The sequence below is a fragment of the Ambystoma mexicanum genome, chromosome 4p (genome assembly GCF_040938575.1).
Source record: "Ambystoma mexicanum isolate Mex_15411 chromosome 4p, UKY_AmexF1_1, whole genome shotgun sequence".
NCBI lineage: Eukaryota > Metazoa > Chordata > Amphibia > Caudata > Ambystomatidae > Ambystoma > Ambystoma mexicanum.
The window spans coordinates 606,372,746-606,392,945 of NC_090927.1; the positions used below are offsets into that span (position 1 = coordinate 606,372,746).

General features: G+C 44.1%; 1 protein-coding gene across 1 annotated transcript in view; it reads left to right on the forward strand.

Annotated features, from left to right (window-relative positions):
• Positions 1-20,200, forward strand: part of BEND6 (BEN domain containing 6) — an 886,671-nt gene that overhangs the window by 262,428 nt on the left and 604,043 nt on the right. Inside the window, exon 3 of the mRNA XM_069606174.1 lies at positions 489-666. Within this exon, the coding sequence (XP_069462275.1) occupies positions 489-666 (178 nt within the window). The remainder of the gene's footprint in view (positions 1-488; positions 667-20,200) is intronic.

The following is a 20,200-nucleotide window of genomic DNA, read 5'->3' on the forward strand; positions in this document are numbered from 1 at the left end:
GTAGCTCAGAGTGCAATGTTTTTAGGGTCAAATGCCATTCATTCAATTCAATTTCATACAAAGCTTGACACAGCGCCCCACCATAAAAAAACAGTAAAGCAACCGTGATCAGGACGAGTGTTTAAATACACTGGCACTAAAAGGCCTGACAAACGCTCTGGTGCTAACATGCCACCAACGTTGTTTTAAGGCCCGACTATTGCTGGGAGTTGTAGTTTAGTTTATTTTCAGATCTGTCAGAGTTCCTGGAGACCATGCAAATAGCAGTGGTGCATGATACAAATTCCACTAATATAGCATAACATACTCTTTGGACAGAACTCATTTTATCAATTATGTTTTGTATCATAAGTAATGTTTTTTCTTCTAGGCAAGGGTATGTTGTAAACAACAGTAGTGCACTGTAGAGATGACTAGTCATATTGTGGTAATTGGTCTGTGGGAGAGGGCGTGGTCCACACACCCTAAACATATTTATCATATTTCAGGAAGAAAATTACCCTCCAAATGCCCTACTGTATGGTGAAAGCAGCAGCGATGAAGACGATCCAATGTATCATTTATCCAAATTAGAACTTTGTGCCAAAATAAGGAGCCTGAAAAGGAAGCTAACGCACACAACAAGGGAGAATGTCCGCCTCAGACAATCATTGGTCCTGCTTCAAGGTACAGTTCTGAATAGATGTTTCAAGACGTAGGATACAAGTAACAAAGGGGATATGCTATCAGACAGTACACGGCTGATTGAACTGTAATCTCATGAAAGTGAAGGTACAGAGTAAATAAAAAAGTAACAGATACATTAATACAGATGTTTCCCCAATATGTTAAAAAATGTGGCATCTTTCTATGATAAGGCCATCTTTTTTTTATTTTTTTATTTTACTGTGTATTGTTTACAAAAAACCTTTACAAATAAGAAGGATTTAAAAAAAAAACAATATATAAGAAAACAATTCTCAATTACACAAAATCACAGTTAAAAGAATCCGACCCAATTGATCACTAAACAGGCCCTTATTCACACTGAATAAATACATAAGAAATTTTAAAATGCTGCTACAGATACCCGATCTGATCTATTCTCAGCAATTTACAGAGATTTCCCTTGTTATGCCAGTCAATTCCCCAAAAGCAATTTTGGGAGGTAAGTCATTTTAAGTATGTTTAGCACAGTACATTCAATAATTAGATGTCTCAAAGTTTCTACAGATTTACCGTCCTTACAAAATCTGCATATTGCTGTTGATTGATCAATCACACCTCTCCTAAACAGAATCTCCCTTGTAGGCAATACGTTCAGTCTAAACTTTACATTAAGAGACCTAAAGAAGTGATTGAGGTAAAGATTCAAATACATAGCAACAATCCCTCTTCATGGATAGGCATGAAAGGAATCAATCGTTTTCACTCAATCAAGATCATAAAGGAGATTGGTTACCTTACCTCGATTCAGCATTAGTTCTTCTTTCCCCAAACCCACTTGATTCAATAGTTTTTCACAGAAGTTCATCAAGTGTACAGGATAGTTTGACTTTACTCCAAGGAGGAAACATTAACCATGACTTGTTTGATATCGAACTATAACGAACCCTCGTGAGAGTCAATAGTTTTCCTATAAAGGTACAATAATCGCCAGTTAACTCTTATTTTCAGAGAAAACACAACTGATTTTGGAAGGGTTAGAATGCGCCGCCACAGTGCCTCCTCTATTAGATCCAAACATTTAAAGGAGTCTCTCAACCCTAATTCTGCAATGTAGATCAACTTTGGTACCATTTTCCCTACATAGAAAGACAATGCCGGTTTAATAGAGAACCTCCCGAATTTCCTATCAAACTTTACTATTTGATTTACAGGGCACTGTGCCTTCTGAAGTAGATAGGAGCAGAGATTTACCTTCAAGGGCTGAGTAACAACGTGAACACCCAGGTAAATTATACTTGGTGAACACTTAATCACAACATTAGATAACATCCAACCCTACAATGCTTTCTTCCTATCTTTAGTCAGTTTTAATATCTTTGTCTTAGCAGGATTAATTAAAAGACTGTTATCTTTGGCATAGTTCTCAAAAGTTGGCAATAATATTTGCAAACCAACTCTAGTATTATCAAACAAAGGAAAATCGTCTGCATATGCCATCCATACTATTTTCGCTTTGCCAGTTTTTGGAGACACAAAAGCAACAGGAGCCAGACAGTCCACTACATCAGACACATATAGGTTAAAAAGACAGGGGGCCAAAAAGCACCAATGCCTTAAATCTAAACTAGTCGAGATTCTCCTTGACATATTCCCTATTTTATTCAAGCAAACCTGAATTCCAGTATTCTCGTGAAGTTTCACAATCCACTTCAATAGACCCCACGGCAGCCCCCAAGAGTCAAACTTCTTCCATAGCCTGCCGAGAGGTCAGTCGAAGCCACAAACGTACAAACCAGGGTATCCTGCCAGGCCAACTCCCGAATTGATCTTAGGGCACAGCCATTAATGTTAATTGAAAAAGACTTTCGAAAGCCCCTTTCAAATGTACTAATGTGGCTGGCTGCATATGCCCAATCTTCTAAACGCTGCAATAGAATCGTGGCACACATTTTACTATCTATATCGAGTACAAATATCGGTTGTTAATGTCTCGGGTTCGATCTATCGCCTCTTTTATAAATAGGTACAACAAAGACTGTGTGCCAAGATTCTGGAATAAAACCTTTCTGCAAAATGCTCATAAATAGAATGAGTAGTACATTCCATTTCAAGGATATCCTCAATTTCTATAGAAAAAGACCAACTCAATATCTCATCAAAAGGGCCACTAGGACCAATGAATGGGTCAGGATTAGTACCAGTAAACAAGGTCTCAAAATACTCAACCCATGTTGATTCAAGTACACCATTTAGCTGTGAGATAGATAACTAAGGGAACGTCCTGTCCATTTGCCAGGGACCAAAATTACACCACGTCCCTGTTAATAACAATACTCAACATTGTTTCCACATCTTTTTGGAGCATCTTTGCCCTCAGGGACTTACAAAGGTTTCTATACCTTTGTTTTACGATCCTTATATTGTAATCACAAATCGCTCTAGACATTTTAGATCTATTAATCTGTCTCAAACATTGCCTTATCTCCTGTTTTCTGGAAGCCAAATGTTCATCAAAGGTGTGTAAGTGTACCTTAGTGTGTTTCCTCATAGTCTTCTTGGTACTACTTGGAGCCTTATCAATTATAGCGGGCATAGAGTCATCAAAGTATTCCACATTAAATACCACCAACTTCCACTTAAATGTTGCTTAATACATGCAAGGATACAATTTAGCCTCTGTATGTTGACGACCGTCCAACGGATACAACTTCGCCCACTATTTATAATGCGATCCTTGGGACCCCTGCCTTGGTTAGCACACAAAACAATGTTAAATGAGGCTCTCAGGATCGAGTGATCGCTCCATGAATTATCAAACGCTTGAAGATAGTTACATCTCTGAAATAAAAATCCATCAACAAAAACATAGTCAAGGGTTGATTTTGACCCTCCTGCATGCCAAGTTATGTGGCCTTCCCTGTCCCCATTGACCCGTCTATTCAACAATTGGAGCCCCATTAAAGACAAGGCGCACATGCCACTTCCTACCTTCAACTAACTTATGGTTTGAAAGTATCGTGTCTGCTGTTGGGTCCCATATCTCCCAATCAATATCAGGCATTCTGCAGGCTGGTGTGTAAGTCCCCTGCCAAAATAATGTTACCTTTACACTTTCTGCATTTCCAATTCAGTATTGTATTTGAAACCACATTCAACATTTCTTCTAATTTGCAAACTTCCTTATGCCAGTAGATGTTTAGTAGGAGTATGTCCAACTCAGTGCCCACTCTTGATAAATCAACTGCCAAAACACCATACAGAAGGTTTGATACCATCTTAGCAGTTAATTCCTGACCGGAGCGTATTGCAATCATTAACTCTCCAGCAGATCGACCACCCAAGCTACTTTTCGCTGACTGAGAAAAAAATACAGTACCCATCTATTACCAGTTCATCAGTCCGCCAAGTTTCTTGCATGAAGATACAATTGGACTCCTTCAGTATGTTCAAGGCTTCTGTATTGCGAAATAAATTATTACTCCCTCTAGAATTCGATGATGCTATTTTAAATATTCGAGGACCTTAACCCCCCATTCACAGAATCACAATGGTCCACCTTCGACCTGGTGGACCATTCCATCATGTCCACCAGGTTGAGGGAAGTAGCTAACTTCTCCCCTCTAGCGGTCCACTGGATTTATTCTTTTCTTATCAACCGAGAAAGTAGGGTATTCTTCAAGGAGGCTGAATCAGCTTCCATCAGTGTTGCCATGGGTGTACCACACGGTGCTTGTAGATCACCATGCTCATACAACATATTTACTGCTCCTTTATTAGCTATGTTGACCCAAGAGGAAGTGATATTTACGAATGATGCTGATGACACACAATGGCCCTCATTACGACCCTTGCGGAAAGGGGTTTACGCCGGCGTAATGCATGGCGTACCTTTCCGCCTTACTACGAGTTCCCGTAGCGCCATGGTGCTTTTTTCGCCTGCTTTTTCCGGCCGGAAAAATCCATGGCGCTACGGGACTTGTTGTTAATTACGCCACCGTAATTTACGGTGGCGTAATTAACGCCTTCCCCACTCCCATTATACCCTATGGGGCAAAAATGGGAATGGGGAAGGGTAAATGGGGATTGGGGACTTACCGCCCCGCCAAGGTCGGAATGGGGCGGTAAGTCCGCCAACCCCCATGGCGGAGTTGGCAGCTTTGCGCCATGGACCATGGTGCAAATTGCACCATGGTTCTCCGCCAGGGTCGTAATGAGGGCCAATGTGTCATCTCATTAACTGGCAACTATGATGCAGACATTCTCTTGATCAATAAGATCTATTCCCTAGTGGAGTCATGGATGATCTCTAATAAGTTAGCACTTAATAGAGGGAAAACCGTATTATTGGTCATCATCTCCCCTCATACTTTAAGAAAATGGGCCCCAATTACAAAAACTTTGCATTAGGAGCTTTAAAGATTGCCCCTCTGAAAAAAGTCAAAACTTTAGGAGTAGTATTTGATCAGCTCCTCACCATGAAACCACATGTAAGCAGTTTGATATCATCTTGTGCCTACTACATAAAATTACTTGCCCATCTTAGACCATTCATATTGCAAAAGAAAGCAGAAACAATTGCGCGACCGATCATAGGCGCAAACATTGACTGTTGTTCTAGCCTTCTGATAGGCATTGATAAAACCACATGCAACAAATTGCAAGTAGTCCAAAATGGAGCAGTAAGAGTGGTAAAGATGCTTGACAGGAGAGATCATGTCACTGATGCAAGGTGGAGCCTGCAGTGGCTACCCATTCCATCACAAATCCTCTTTCGTATCCTCACCATTACGCAGAAATATCTTCAGGGAAAAATGCCTCTTTACCTGCGAGAACTTTTAATCAATAAAACTCACGTTAGACTATATAGATTCAGTCAGCAGAACTATCTCGCTCTCCCAAGATGTAGGACGGCTAAGGCCGCCAATGCTGCCTTCTATGCTATTGCACCTAAGGCCTGGAATTACCTTCCGACACTTTTAAAAGGAAACTGAAGGCTTACTTGTTTGCATAGTTATTTGCATCAATGTTCTTGCTTTCCTCACTCACGCCTATCTGTTACTTGTTGTCCTTGTCTTTGTTTCACCCTTAAGCTCAAGGGTCAATGGCTGCGCAATATAAATTTAATAAAGTAAAGTAAAGTAAAGGAATCCTGCCTCTTCCATAGTGCGGACGTAACACCAGCCCAATCTGAATCCCTGAGGTTACCATGCTCAGGCAATTCACTCACCGTTCTGCTACACAAACCAACTGGATTCTTAACAATTCTCAATGACCCTGAGCTCTCATTCACTGTAGTCTCCAATTTCTGATCTTCCCAGAGATCAATCTTAAAACCTAGTTTCCCCAACCCATATCGCTCCGAAAGAACCATCTCCATCACCAATTTAGAACGGAAGTGTAACGTACATTTATCTGTATGTGAGCAATCCGGGCATGCCACCCTGTCCAGATCTGCCGAGGACAAGGCGGTGAAACTGGGAATCTCAGAGTAGATCAGTAGGACATTACTTCTGTTTAAGCATACTGGGGTGAACATTCCATGAGTATTCGTCAAAAACAACTGGTTAGCCACAAACAACTTGTTAGTCACAGATGGTCCTATATTCATCTCTTTCTTCTGAATCACACTCTTAAATTGAATTGGTGCAGTCCCCCTTGGATAGACAGCATCCAAGCTTCTAGCAAATTTCAACACACTGAACAGCTTCTTTTTTTGCTTATCAGCATAACTACAGTAAAGAGCTGGGACCTCCAGATTCGTGCACCTATGTTCTTTTACTGGAGGCCAGATGGGCCCAAACAATCGGGCATGGTCAAATTGACTCTCAAAGGGTAGCATTCCTACACTGTGATTTAGACCATCTTTGGGCCCCAGCAAAGCCAATTTCTTTAACACATTTTTTACATCATTACCAGACAGATATTGATTCCTGTCTTTGGACTACTTTGCCTGAATGTTACTTTTGTCTAGAGAATCCACCGTACTACTCGGAATAACCAAGTCAGTTTGCGTACCCAAAGTACAGCGATACCTCATAGTACAGGTTTGTTTAGATATTTGTGGTACCTTTACATTTTGAGCATCCTGTTCTAAAACTATAGTGCCCCACCTACCACAAACTTTCCAATCTGTCTCTGTTGCAAAAGATGAGCATCGCTCCAATAAGGTCAAACCAGAATTAATAACCAGAGTCGCAGAATGACCCTGTTGGCAATCTGTCTGAACTCCTATATATTAACTTCTAAGAGTGCAGACCCCAGCTGAATTTACTTCAACAGTTTTACCCTTCTTTGGTCCAAAAACCAACCCGGAACTTCTTCCCTTTTCCCCTTTTTGTAAATTGTGTTTGTTAAGTACATTATTGTTTTCTTCAAGTACCAGAGTCAGTGGGCTCAAAGCACACCTTCTACCCTTTTGTTTCGTCTTATTCAAGGTCTCAATAATAGTAAAATTCCTCAGAAATGAACGTGAGAATGTGTTTTCCTTTTTTTAGTTAAGTTCAGGTTTTTTTTACTTTTTATATATTGATCCATCTGGTGGCGGTCTCCCGGGGGTAGTCACCTCACTTCCTTTGGAGCATGAGTCAGGTTTTTTGGACTTCTTATGCTTCATCGCCTCTGTCAGAGTCTTCATAGGCGGAGACAACTCCCCACCTTTCACGAATATTACTGATTCATCTGGTCCTGGGAATGCATTATTCTTCTGATTATTTATCTCGTTATTCAGTTGTTTTGGTTCCACAATCTCATCATTCAACACATTTCCTTGCACATTCAAATTATCAATGTTAGGTTCAAAACCTTTGATTTCAAAACTCCCTCCAATTGTGTTATGTGAGAAATCAGAAGGTGTCTCACCCACTAGTCACCGAAGATCTGTCATCCAGGTTGGCCAGGACATGGCCATCGCTTGTGGAGGCAGTTCCTAGGGGTGGTCCAGTGCGGGAGGATCACCTGGGTGAGGGATCTTCGGGGAGTGGGACACCAGATGGTGAAACGCGGTATTTCCTTACCTGTAACACCTTTACCCCATCCTACCAGGTAGGATGTTTAGGAACTCTATCCCCTCTTTTTACAACACAAACACTTTCTCACAGACAGCCCACTATGAGAGAAAACAGACTAACACTGGAGCAGTACACCTGACATGTCCCAATACAATGGCCCAGCGAGGTCAGACAATTACTGACCATCACACACACCTGACTTCCATTACACTTCCCCACGCGGATAAAAGGCGGAGCACGAGAGCACACTCTGAGCGAGGCACAGCACATGAAGAAACAGCAGTTTCGAGAAGGCAGCTGAGCAAGAGAACAAAGACGGCAAAACCGAAGGGGATTGCAAGGAGGGAAATTCCCTTACCCATTACTTTCCAGAGACCTTGAGAATAGAAAGCATAAGACCAGGAAACCAGGCTGGAAAATACTGCATTGTATGTTGGAGATACCCAGGGGCCCCCGCATCAATAATCAAGGTGGGTAGAATTGCCAGCCGCCATGGTACCGTCCTTGGCTCCAAGAACAAAGCAGCTTCAGTGATATCAACACAGCTCGTGAGTTGGGAAGACTGATACAAGACCAGTCTGTGTTGAAACCAAGGTTGCAGGCAGCAACATTGTATGGCGAGCGCTGGAACGAACATTGTTAAAACGTGTCTGATAAGAGACTCAAGTGAAGTTGAACTGCTGATGAATGATTGAACTTTAAAGCAAGCTACAATACCTTTGACAGACCGCGTGGGTGCTCAATCGAAGGTTTCTGTAAGGTATCCAGCTGAGAAGTGACAAAAATAGATACATTTGGTCCAAGCCCGGCGGAGGGAGGCCAATTGAAAAAGAACAAATAAATGTGAATCGAAGTGGTCCTGCGACAGGTCAAGCAAAATGCCATGCACAGTCGAAAATCTTCTATTTTGATGAAGTAGAGAAAGTTTGGAAAAGTACATGAATGTGGTCCAAGCCCGGCAGAGGGCGATCAATTGATGGCTTTATGTTAAAGTGGGCCCGAGCCCGGCAGAGAGGGCAGCAGGGTGAACAGTAAATCACCAGAGAAGTTGTATAAGTGAAAATCCTAAAAAGAAAGGAACTTTCATTGTTTGTCGTGTTACATCAGGCCCACTTGGTATAGACTTTGAATGGCAAAGAGACGTTGGCACAGTAAGCCCTGATGTTGAAGTTTTGAACTGCATCCTTGTGCTAGAGAAGCCAGAGAGTGTGCTAAGCTCGAGTGTACCGCCTTATTCCGTGCTGGGAACATGGGGAAGGGAAGCCAACGGTTTGAATATCCTGACTTATCATTTCTTGAACACTTTTCTTTTGCATAACATTGTTTCCCTCACTATTTGTATTTAGAAGTAAGGATTGCCAATAGGTTTATTAGTATAGGCCCTTTTCATTTGACAGACTAGACTAGGACTGCGTTATTTTATTTGATGGTCATAGCTTGCTCCCATCTTTAGATTTAGGATTAGATAGGTGTTTAAAAAAAACAATTGTAGTTCAATAAACACCCTTGAACTGTGATCACTGTGTCTGTCTACCTGTTTCATACCATGCCTTCCTTACAGTTAGCAAAGAGGGTCCTGCCAGCAAGCACTGTTTGTAAGAAATGGCCAGATCTTCTAATTTTACATGTATAGCACTTAGCATCATTGAATGAGTTCCTGCCACAACCCGTATGTTTTCATAAAGTTTTTTTTTTTTAACCAACTTTATTTTCATTTTTTAATTTAAGACAATAGTTGGGCTTTCGTCACCACATATGTTAAGAACATTGTTATCAACATGAACCTTTTATTCAACTCCCTTAAACTTTCTTGTAGAGTCTAGTATTGTCTTCATACTTTTCCCCACCCCTCCCCCCTCTCCTCCCCACCCGCCCCCCTTCCTTTTATTAATTGAACCAATCAAAACCATGGTTGTAACCAGAATAGTTCCAAGAGGTAGCCCCTCGCCATATCTTCTGAAGCCTTTATCTGATGTGGATGTTTCTAAGAGCCGGGGGTTTAAAGTATTGATTCTCCCGCTCCCCCACATACTCCTGGAGTGGGTTCCATATGGCTAAGAATTTCAGATATGACCCTGATTTTGTGGCGCAAATGTTTTCCATTGCCATAACTCCCCACACTTTCAACAACCACCATGGAGTTGTAGGGCCCTCCACTGTCTTCCATCGTTGGGCTACTGTCATCCTTGCTGCAGCCAGAAGGTGGGTTATGAGGGCTGCTCTGTTCCCTGAGGCTGCATAGTTCCCTTCTGCCACTGCCCCCAGCAGCATGACTTTCGGGGACCATGGTAGGTCTGCGCCCGTTATGTCCCTGATCAGGCTCAGTATTTCTTTCCAGTATATTTTTATCCTTGGGCAAGACCACCACATATGGAACATGGCTCCTCTTTCTCCACACTGCCGCCAGCATTCTGGGGGGTACGTGGGGATCATTCTGTGTATTCTACTTGGGGGTAAATACCAGCGGTAACATAGTTTGTATGCCGATTCTTTGATTGCCGTGGATTTGGATAATTTGTGCGCCCTCCTCCAGATTTGACTCCATTCTTCCTGCGTAATCTCCTCTCCTATGTCCCGCTCCCAATCTTTCATGTACTGGAGGGAGTCGTCTGTTTGCACCTTATCCAGTAGCTTGTATAGTCTAGTGATCCCTTTTTCATGTGTCCCCTCCCGGATTGTTAGTTCAAGGCCCACTGGGGGTCGTAACCATGCTCTTTTAACCTCTGGGTGTGAGATCCAGTGGCGTAATTGAATATATTTAAATCTGTGGTTTTCCAGGAGGCCGAATCTATGTTTACATCCTTCGAAGGTGAGTGGGGCGTCGTCCTGATACATATCTTGTAGGGACAATGTGTCTGCTTCGTTCCAGCCTTCCCAGAATCTTTTGTGAAGGCCAGGTGAGAAATCTGGATTATGCGTTATAGGGGATAGTGGGCCCAGACCTAATTTGACCCCCTTGTTACGGATAGCCTTATCCCAGCTGTGTAGGGTCGTTTTAGTGGCTGCTAATAGGATACCTCCCGTGTCTCTTGCTTTTGTTTTTAGGAATGGTAGCTTACCCAAAGGGATATCTGTTGCAGTCTGTTCTATTTTCCCCCAGCCTGGAAGAGGGTCTTTACCCGCCCATTTCAATGCTGGTGCTAATTGGGCTGCTAACACTTATCTCCCCATATCCGGGACTCCCAGCCCCCCAAGTAGTGTGGGCCGCATCAGATCTTTTTTTGGATCCTCGGCTTCTTATTTCCCCAGATGAATTTAAGCACCGCCTTTTGGAGTTCGAGGATCTGTTTTGGGGGGATGACCACTGGGGTTGAGCTTACTACATACAGTACTTTGGGTAGCAGGGTCATCTTTATCGCCGCTATTCTAGCAAACCAGGACAATTCCTGGGCATCCCATCTCTGCAGGTCTTCCTGCAGGCGCTTTCATAGGGGTGTAATGTTTGCCTTGAGCAGATTCTTGACGGTTCTAGTGATATGGATTCCTAGGTATTCGAGGGACTGTTTTTCCCATTTCAGGGGATAATGTTCTTTCAGGAAAGCTACATCCCCACTACCGAGTCATAAAGTTTTACAAACAAACTCGGCACCATATTTTATGCAGAAACAGTAGGAGATGTGAGCCTAATACGTTTGTCAACATCCCTAAGAGTGTGATGTAAAGCTTCCTGCCCTCCACAAGCATCCCAATTTACTGAGTTAATTGAGGAAGAAGTGACTCTAAAATTTCCCATCAGATTAGTCCACTCAGTCGGGGAGCCCACACCTGAAGCATCACAGGTTTGTTGCATCACACTATTCATATTTTAATAGTTCACATCTACTAAAACTGAATCTTTATTTTCGATCAAGCTCAAGTAATTAATCTCCTTCATGCACAAATGGTCCAGTACTACCATAGACTTGGATGGTAACGTTGACTATGTGCGGGAGCCCACTGTCTTATAAAAATCAGTTTTTTTTCCCCGGAATTGAGGAATAAGATGCATTGGCGGAGGGGACTTTGTTGCAATCAGAGAATTCAATGGAAGACTGCTTCATGCGACGAGCAGCAGAGGGCTTAAGGGGACACACCTGCCAGTCTAGAATAATAGAATCATCAAACAAAGCTATTCCATCAGCCCCTAAATTATACTGTAATACAGCCACAATGTCTTCTTCTTGTTGCTCGTCAGAAACCTTTTCCAAAGCACTGATACTATCACCATCGACACTCTCCCCCTAGTTATTATGCCCTTGTTTTAACATATTACTTTGGCTCCTCAGGCCTGCACGGGTTACCATAGACACGCCTTTCACCACACGCCACTGCCTTACAGAGAAGCCTTACAGAGAAGCAGTAAAGCGGTTAAAGATGAACCTACTTTTGGAATATGAAGAAATAAGCACTCAGCGCAAAGGATTAAAACCCTGCTATCGCTGAGTGCCACCAATTTCAAACAGTAAGGCACATACAAAAGGGCTCAACCCCCTGCAATCACAGTCCCTTGATTGGACTCACTACCATGGGAGAAGATAGCAGAGCACAGAGGCTATGCCGTCTTGATGGGAAATTGTTGGGGGGCGGAGACTCCAATTCACCGCTGACAAGAAGCAAGACTTCAGAGCCAAAGACACAGACTCTCTTAATGTAATTTATGCTCACCAAAGAATCAGGATGCCCAAATGCCCAGAATGAAGTGCAACCGGACCCAGGAATCTCTCCACTTAGAGGCTTGAAGCTATTATCTAACATACCTCCACGGGTCCACAGTAACACGATAACACTCAGCCAAATACTCCACCACGCTCCTCTCCCAGGCTTGGTCTTTGAAGTGTAGCTGCTCCTGCCGCTCAGCCACCGAATCACCAAACCATCACTTGCTGCCTACTTTGTCGCAAGCGTGCCATCTTTGTTTCCTGTACCGAGATCATCATAGAGCTGAAAATGTTATGGGTATTAAATGTGTAGTAGATCCTTACAATTTAGCTTGACCTTACGTTTGGAAATGAGTGTTGTGGAAAATCTGATGGTCTTTCCATCCCTACTCCTGGGGGATCTTCTACACAGATGGCCAGTGGAGGGCCATCGCATTTCGATCCCGACACTGCGGGTGAACGAGCGAGGGAGGATCACCTGGGTGCAGGGTCCTTTGGGATTGGGGAGGGATTGCCCAAAGGCAAGACATATGTGAGAAACCTGAGGGCATTCTCACAAGTAATCCCTGGGGATCCTTTGTTCAGGTGGCCTGGGAAGGGCAATCCCTCTTGGATCCCAATGCTGGGGGCGGACAAGCGAGGGAGGATCACCTGGGCAGGAGGTCCTTCGGGAATGCGGCAGGAACATCTGAGGGAAAGACATAGTATTCCCCCCTTTCCGATACCCTCCTACCCGACATACCCTCAGTCTTCATGGGATATTGCCATCCAAGTCTCATCCTACCCCAGCATTTTCCCTTAAGGAAAAGATGGAAAACATCATCCACCTATCTTAACAGACCCCGACCAATCCTCACACCTAAGAGAGAAAACATACAAAGGATAAAGAAACCCATTTACCCACAACAACTTATTTACCCCCCTTTCCTGACAGCAATTTAGCACATTTTCTCATAACCCCTATGGAACACTATAACTCCCATAATTCCTATTTCCGCTTTGACTGACAAAGTACTGGGACGAGGAAGAGACAACAAGGAGTAATGAAGAGTACCCATAGGAAAATACAAGCAGCAGCCCTACCTACTCTATATGGCAATGTCCCGCTAGCGAGGAAAGGCCAGGTCAGGCACAAGACCATTGTCACCAAGACCTGAAGCCTGTTAAGGAGCCAGCAAGGTATAGAAGGTGGGGCCAGAAACACCCAGTTGAGCGAGCTGGGGAGGCTGGAAGGACTGTGGAAACCAGCAGCAGCAAAGGAGAGTTTGGAGGAGGACGGAGTGCCAGGACACTGACCCTGTGTGTAAAGTGGGGGCTGCAGTGTGGCGAGGGAGCCGTGTCTCCAAGGAGCCAGCACAGGTACAGCTGCAGTTTACTGACAGTGGCCAAACCAGTGCTTGTTCCCTGGATGAGCTACAGAAGCCCAGATGGAGGAGGGGCAGGTGGTAAGACCCTGACCTCAGTCCGATGCTGTATAAGGACACACCACCGCTGCGCTACTCAGGGGGGGGGAGCTGGTGGCTGGAGCGGGATAACATTTGATAATAACAATTTAACATATTGAAGCTCCCAAGATCACCAAAATGCTGCCGCAGGGAGCAAGCGAAGTGGGAACAAAACAAAAATGTTGCATTCTGAGACTTGTAGTGGGAAAATGGCAAGATTGGAAAATTGAATGCAACTAGAAGGCGTACAGAAAGCAGAATTAAAGTAAAAGCTAAAGCGATAAAGACAAGGAAAAGTTAAACCAAACAGATCCAAAGAGGATATAAAGCAAAGCGGAGGAAAGTGCAAGAGCACGAGAAAGCTAGAGAAGGGCAAGTGGGCCAAAGCAAAACTAAAAGGTGAATGACACGAAGGGGCGTGAGTAGCCCAGAGGAGAAGAGAAAGGAAAGAAAACGGTGGAGAAAAGACCCACCCAAGGAGCAAACACCAGGGGCACCGCTCCAGTATAAGAAGATACAAGAGAAAAACCAGAGCGGATAAAAGAGTGAAACCAGAGGGGCAGCAATTCAGGGTGGTCGCACAGGGAGAAAGAAGGAAGATCAAGCGTTCTCAAAAATCTCTGACAAAGCCCAGGTACAGACTTTATTTTTTTGCATTTGATAAATACTACCTTAAGAGATATAAAGCACAGGGGTGGCCTCCAGGCCGAGGACAGACCCAGGAGGGCCACAGAGACCCCGCACCAAAGTTGAGAAAGAGACATAAAGCACAGGGATGGCCTCCAGGCTAGGGACAGACCCAGGAGAGTCGCAGAGACGCCACACCAAAGTTAAGAACAGACATAAAGCACAGGGGTGGCCTCCAGGCCGAGAACAGACCCTGGAGGGCCACAGAGACCCTGCACCAAAGTTGAGAACAGACATAAAGCACAGGGGTGGCCTCCAGGCTGGGGACAGACCAAGGAGAGTCGCAGAGATGCCACACCAACATTGACAAAGAGACACAAAGCACAGGGGTAGCCTCCATGCAGGGGACAGGGCCAGGGGGGCCACAGAGACCCCACACCAAAGTTGAGTGAACTTTGTAAACATTGCCTTGGGGAAGGGAATCCTGAGGGGCCTATTACCAGTTTTGTTTTGTAATTCTTGTTGGAACATTTTCAGAAGAGGCCGAAGCTTGTGGAAGGGAACCCTGAGCAGCCTATTACCAGTTTTGTTGCAAGAGAGACCCGGACTCGGGTGAGGGAAGCGTGAGGGGTCTGGTGTGAAATATTGTTGTACTAGGACTATAAGAAGAATTGTGAGCCAAGGAACTGCTGTGAAAATTAGTCGAAGTGGTCATGCATGGTTTCAATCTAAATCTATGCAGTTTCGAAGGTCTTCGACATGAACATTGAAAGCAAACACATGTTACATTGAAAGTTAAGTGAAACCCGGACTTGGGCAAGGGAAGCCTGAGGGGTACATTGTTTTGTTTAAAACAAAGAAAGTATTGTTTGAAGTCAAGAGAGACCCGGACTTGGGTAAGGAAAACCTGAGGTTTTTTGTGTGAAAGATCTTTATGTTGGAACTTTGTTTCACCTTTTTGAACCCAAACCAGTGAAGTGACTTTGAAACCCAGGTGACGGAAGCCTAAGTACATAGTCTGAACTGATGAATTTGGCAAACCACGTGAACTGTGTAAACCAGCCATCTGTCTTGCGAAGGGTGTAAGCACACTTATTGGGCCAGCCCACTTACCATAAAGCACCCCAAACTCCCGCTCCCAGGTTCGAACTGTGTGCTTTAGTCATGAACTCATGCCAGAGAGACAACAAGTCAAGCATAAAAACATAGTATTCATTTAACAATAAGTAGACTAAATAAACAAACAGCGACTTTAGTAAACTGGGAAGAATAAAATGCAAGTTATAAATCACAGATATTTAGAACGCAGTCTCATCTCACGTTCCTTTTAGCCAGCGTTTAGGACTCTGCTCAGTTTAACGACCGGTCTCTCATCTCAGGATGGCAGCCCGCTGGTCAGACACTGCACTGCCTGCACCCTCTTGCTCCGGTCAGCCCTTAAGTGAGAATGACGCAAGCAAGGAATGCCGCTTAGGGGCAGATGAAAGCCCGGGCACCTGCACATGCTCGGTACAAGCTCCCCCGGAGAGTCCCTCCCAATTCATGTGCGTACACATTTTTATGAGGTAGATCTGTCAATCACAGTGACGCAAGTTCCTAGATGCTTCATGCTGTGCAAAACATGTTTTAGACGGAAAAATCCAATTCTGCGCTGATCCAACTTGCCCTTACCCCTCCCGCATCCATGGCTGGGAAGTGTTCCTTAAGAATGCAGCCTTATCTGCACCTGCCAGAGACACGCCTTCAGCTCTGTTTGCCTGTGCAACTCAGTGTCTGTTTACAGTGATACCTCTTGCGAAAGTGGAAGCTAAATACCAGTATTGCAGTTAACACTCTGTAAGAAACTTCATAAGGGCTCACGTTTAATATAGCTCAATATGTTATCTGTTTAAGCGCTACCAAAGCATTGTTAAGCCATATTACAAGGCTATGACTGTCCGCATTCAGTGCACTCTTTGAAAAAGCTATCAGTCCTAGTTCCTAATGCAGCAGGCTATAGGCTTAATATGCAATATGGTTAGCTCAATGGGTTTATGCATGTTTGTGCTCATTACTACTGAAAGCTAATTGCAAGCATTGTGGTCAACCCTCACTGAGCAACCTCTATAGGCCCTACATTCTGCTAGTTAATGTCATAGATGTTTCCAGACAGGCCATCTAGGACCTATAATCCTTTTATACTGCAGGTCTGCAAGCACCCAATGCATGCCCCTATTAGCTACTAAAACCAGTACTCCGGCCTGCCTTTGGAAGCTATGCAATGTAGCACAGCAGGTTTTGCACCTGCGCATCATTATATAACACCGTTCTGACGAACTTTACAAATCGTCCCAGTGCATTGAACTTGGGGAAGGGTGTTGTGTGTGCTTCCACTGCTATTCTGATATTCTTTTTGATACACACTTTTGTTTTTGCATACATTTTCCCACACATAGTTTTTGTAGAGCAGGAGGGCAAGTACTGACTGACTTGGACTATTTGGTTTACTTTGATGGTTGAGACTACTCCCATTATAGAATTAAGGCCAGACAGGAAGTCTCCAACCCCAGTTAGGTTGAATAAAGGTGTTCTGAACGTATACGTCTTGTGTCTTGTGTCTGTGTCTTTAATTATCATACCATGCCTTCTTTACACATGGTACCCCCTTTTTCCAATAACCCCCTAGCCGACATTCCCACCTATAGCATGACTGCAGACTTTTCCCTTTGACAAAGCCTCCCGGCTCTGCTAAAACACAGCGAAATCCAACAGAGGATCTTTTTCATTTCTATTAATGTCCCATTAACAAGGACAGGCGAAGCCAGACACTGAATACAGAACGAACACACCTGAGGACTGTTAGCACACCATCAGTGTATAAAAGGAAACAGCCAGTGAAACAAAATGAGCGGGCTGGAGCTTGAGGAGGTCCACGAGTCAGAGTACAAGAACACAGGCAAACTGGGATGCCCAGAAAACCCGAGACCTGCTGGGGGAGAACGGTGGGCTGAGACGCTGAGAACCTATGGTGTAAAAGGGCGAACGAAAGCGTGGTGAGGGAGCCGTGTCTCCAAGGAGCCAGAAGGGGGTTAAGTGCAAAGCTGTTCTCCAGAGTGAAGTCTGTGGAAGGGTGTTCGTTATCCTGGGCCAGAGAAGCCGCCTAGGAGAGTTGGAGGGGCTGGCGAGGAGCCCTTGGTCTTCAGTTGATGGGACAGCAACAGTGACATTAAGGAAATCACAACCTGTGAGTTCAAAGCCAGAGGGGAACCCGGTTGATAATAGCAGCAAAGCGCGATGGATAAAATGTTAATGTGGCTGTTGCAGTCTCATCGATTGAAGACCAAGCTGATTTTGAACTGTAAAAAGGTCATGGGGGCACGCTGATGAAAGTAAGCCAAGATTGAACTGCAAAAAGGTGCCAGAGGCAGAATGAGAAGAGAAAACTGAAGGAGATGCCTTAGTATCCGAGTGGTCCCAAACATGGCCGGAAGTACTGTGTGTTCAGCGAAAGTCTCTGATACGTTGAACTGCTGGTGTCAGAGTGCTCCCGCCTGTGGCTGAGGAATACTGGGCATTGTCGAAAGATTCTGATACACCAATACACCAACCTGTTGTGAACTGTGAAAGTATTGTGAACTAATGACAAGTTCAAGACTTCCTGAAGAGAGGTGACACGGAGGAACTGTAACCTGAAGGAACTTTGAATTTGTTCGACCAGAACTGTTTGAACTTTGTAAAAGGAACTTTATGCAGTGCTTTTGAATGCTGAGGAACACATGCTAAATCCCAAGTGGCTCTAGACTTGGGGAAGGCATCAATGGACCAGCTCCAACACTATGCTGCCCTTTACTTTAAAGCACCCTTGTTATTTAGTCAAATTCCATGCACGTTATTGTATTAGAGAGTTTGAGGGCAAGCATAGGTTTAACACAGACACTTTTGTTTTGACTAATTTCACTGACCTTGGACTTATATATTTTTTGGATGGTTGAGACTAATCCCATTATAGACGTAGAGCAAGTTAGGCAGTCTCCAAACCCCTTTCTTTAAAAAATAAAGGTTTTCATGAACTTGAAGCATTGTGTCTGTGTTTCTCTCAAGATACCATGCCTGTATCACATATGGTGTCAGCAATGGGATGCAGCTCAATCGAAACAGGTTGGGGAACACTAAAATATGAAAAACTAAGCAGAAGAGGCTCCAATCCAACTGTGACCACAAAAGTGTCCATTGGATTTGATATTTGCAGTAGGAGAGAGGTAATAATTCCTCCAGGGAAAAGAGAATTAATACCCATGGATCTGGTGCTTGTACCACCCCCTCGATGTTACATAAGACTGGCCCCAAAATCTGGACTGGATTGGAAATGTGGACTTGATGTTTTGGCTGGATTTATTGACCCAGACTTTCGAGGAAATATTAAAGTGCTATTACAGAATGACAGGGAAACTGAGTTTAAGATCCAAACATGGGACAGAATAGCACAAGGAATATTCGAAAGGGCTATGGTTCCCATCTTGAAAGAAGAGGCTGACAAGGGAGAAACAGAGAGGGGTGCACTGGGTTTTGGTTAGGCAGATGAAATAGCTATCCCACATACATCCTCGCAAACAAGGGATGAGGAACCTGACATTCTCCCTGACTTAACGTTTGTCCAAAAGAATGATCCTTTGCTGACTGAGGCATTTCTACAATTAGTAGCCGAGCAGAAGGGAAAGGAGAGGGGAGGTCCCTTCTTCTTTCTAAAACAGGGATTGCTCCACAGGAAATAAACCACACGAGAAGGAATTATGAACATTCAGCTAGTGGTTCCCAAAAGCCATAAAACCAGAGTATTGCATAGCAACCACTCACATTTTATGGGAGGTCATTTGGGGCAGACAAAAATTCAAGCCATATAAGTAATACATTCTATTGACCGGGAATTCACTCAGATATAAAAACCTATGTACAATCCTGCGATATGTGCCAGAGAACTAGTACACACATGCCACTCCCCGCACCATTGAATCCACTTCCCATTATTGAAATTCCTTTTTCACTAATCGGAATGGATATCATTGGTCCTCTTGAGACCACTAAATTAGGAAATAAATTTGTACTAGTGATTGTGGACTATGCCACCCGATTCCGATAATTTCCCCCTGAGAAACAACACTACACAACAAATATTAAAACACTTGCTTCCATTCTTCTCCTGAATAGGATTCCCAAGAGATATTTTGACCGACCAGGGTCAGGCTACAAACTTTATGAGTAAACTGATGGGAAAAGTAAAATGACATATATCCACCTTATAAACCTCTGTTTACCACTGTGAGAAACCTGAAGGTGTCTCCCTATCTAAACCTCGAGGATCTTTCATCCAGGTGGCCAGGACACGGCCATCACTATTGGATCCAGTTCCTGGGGGTGGACCAGTGAGGGAGGATCACCTGGATTGGGTGTCCTTGGGGAGTGGGACACCGACGGATGAGATGCAGTATTCCCCTACCTTTGACACCTTTTCCCCCTACTCGCATGTAGAACTTTTGAAACCACTGCCCCCCCTCTTTTCTGACATGAACACTTTCGCACAACACAAAGGACAACAGACTAATGCCAGTGCTGTTTACCTGACAAGTCCCAACACAAGGGTCAGGTAATTATCAGAATCACACACACACCCGAGGGCCTTTTCCCTTCCCCACAGAGATGAAAGGTAGAGCCAGAGAGAACATTACGAGCACAGCAGACAGCACGACGAGGCGGCTAAGCAGGCACGGCAGTCAAAGCGAAGGAGAAAGGCGGCAGGAATCAAGAGAGTGGCAAGAAGAGAAGTGACCTTGCCCTTTCGACCAAGACCCACTGAACCTTC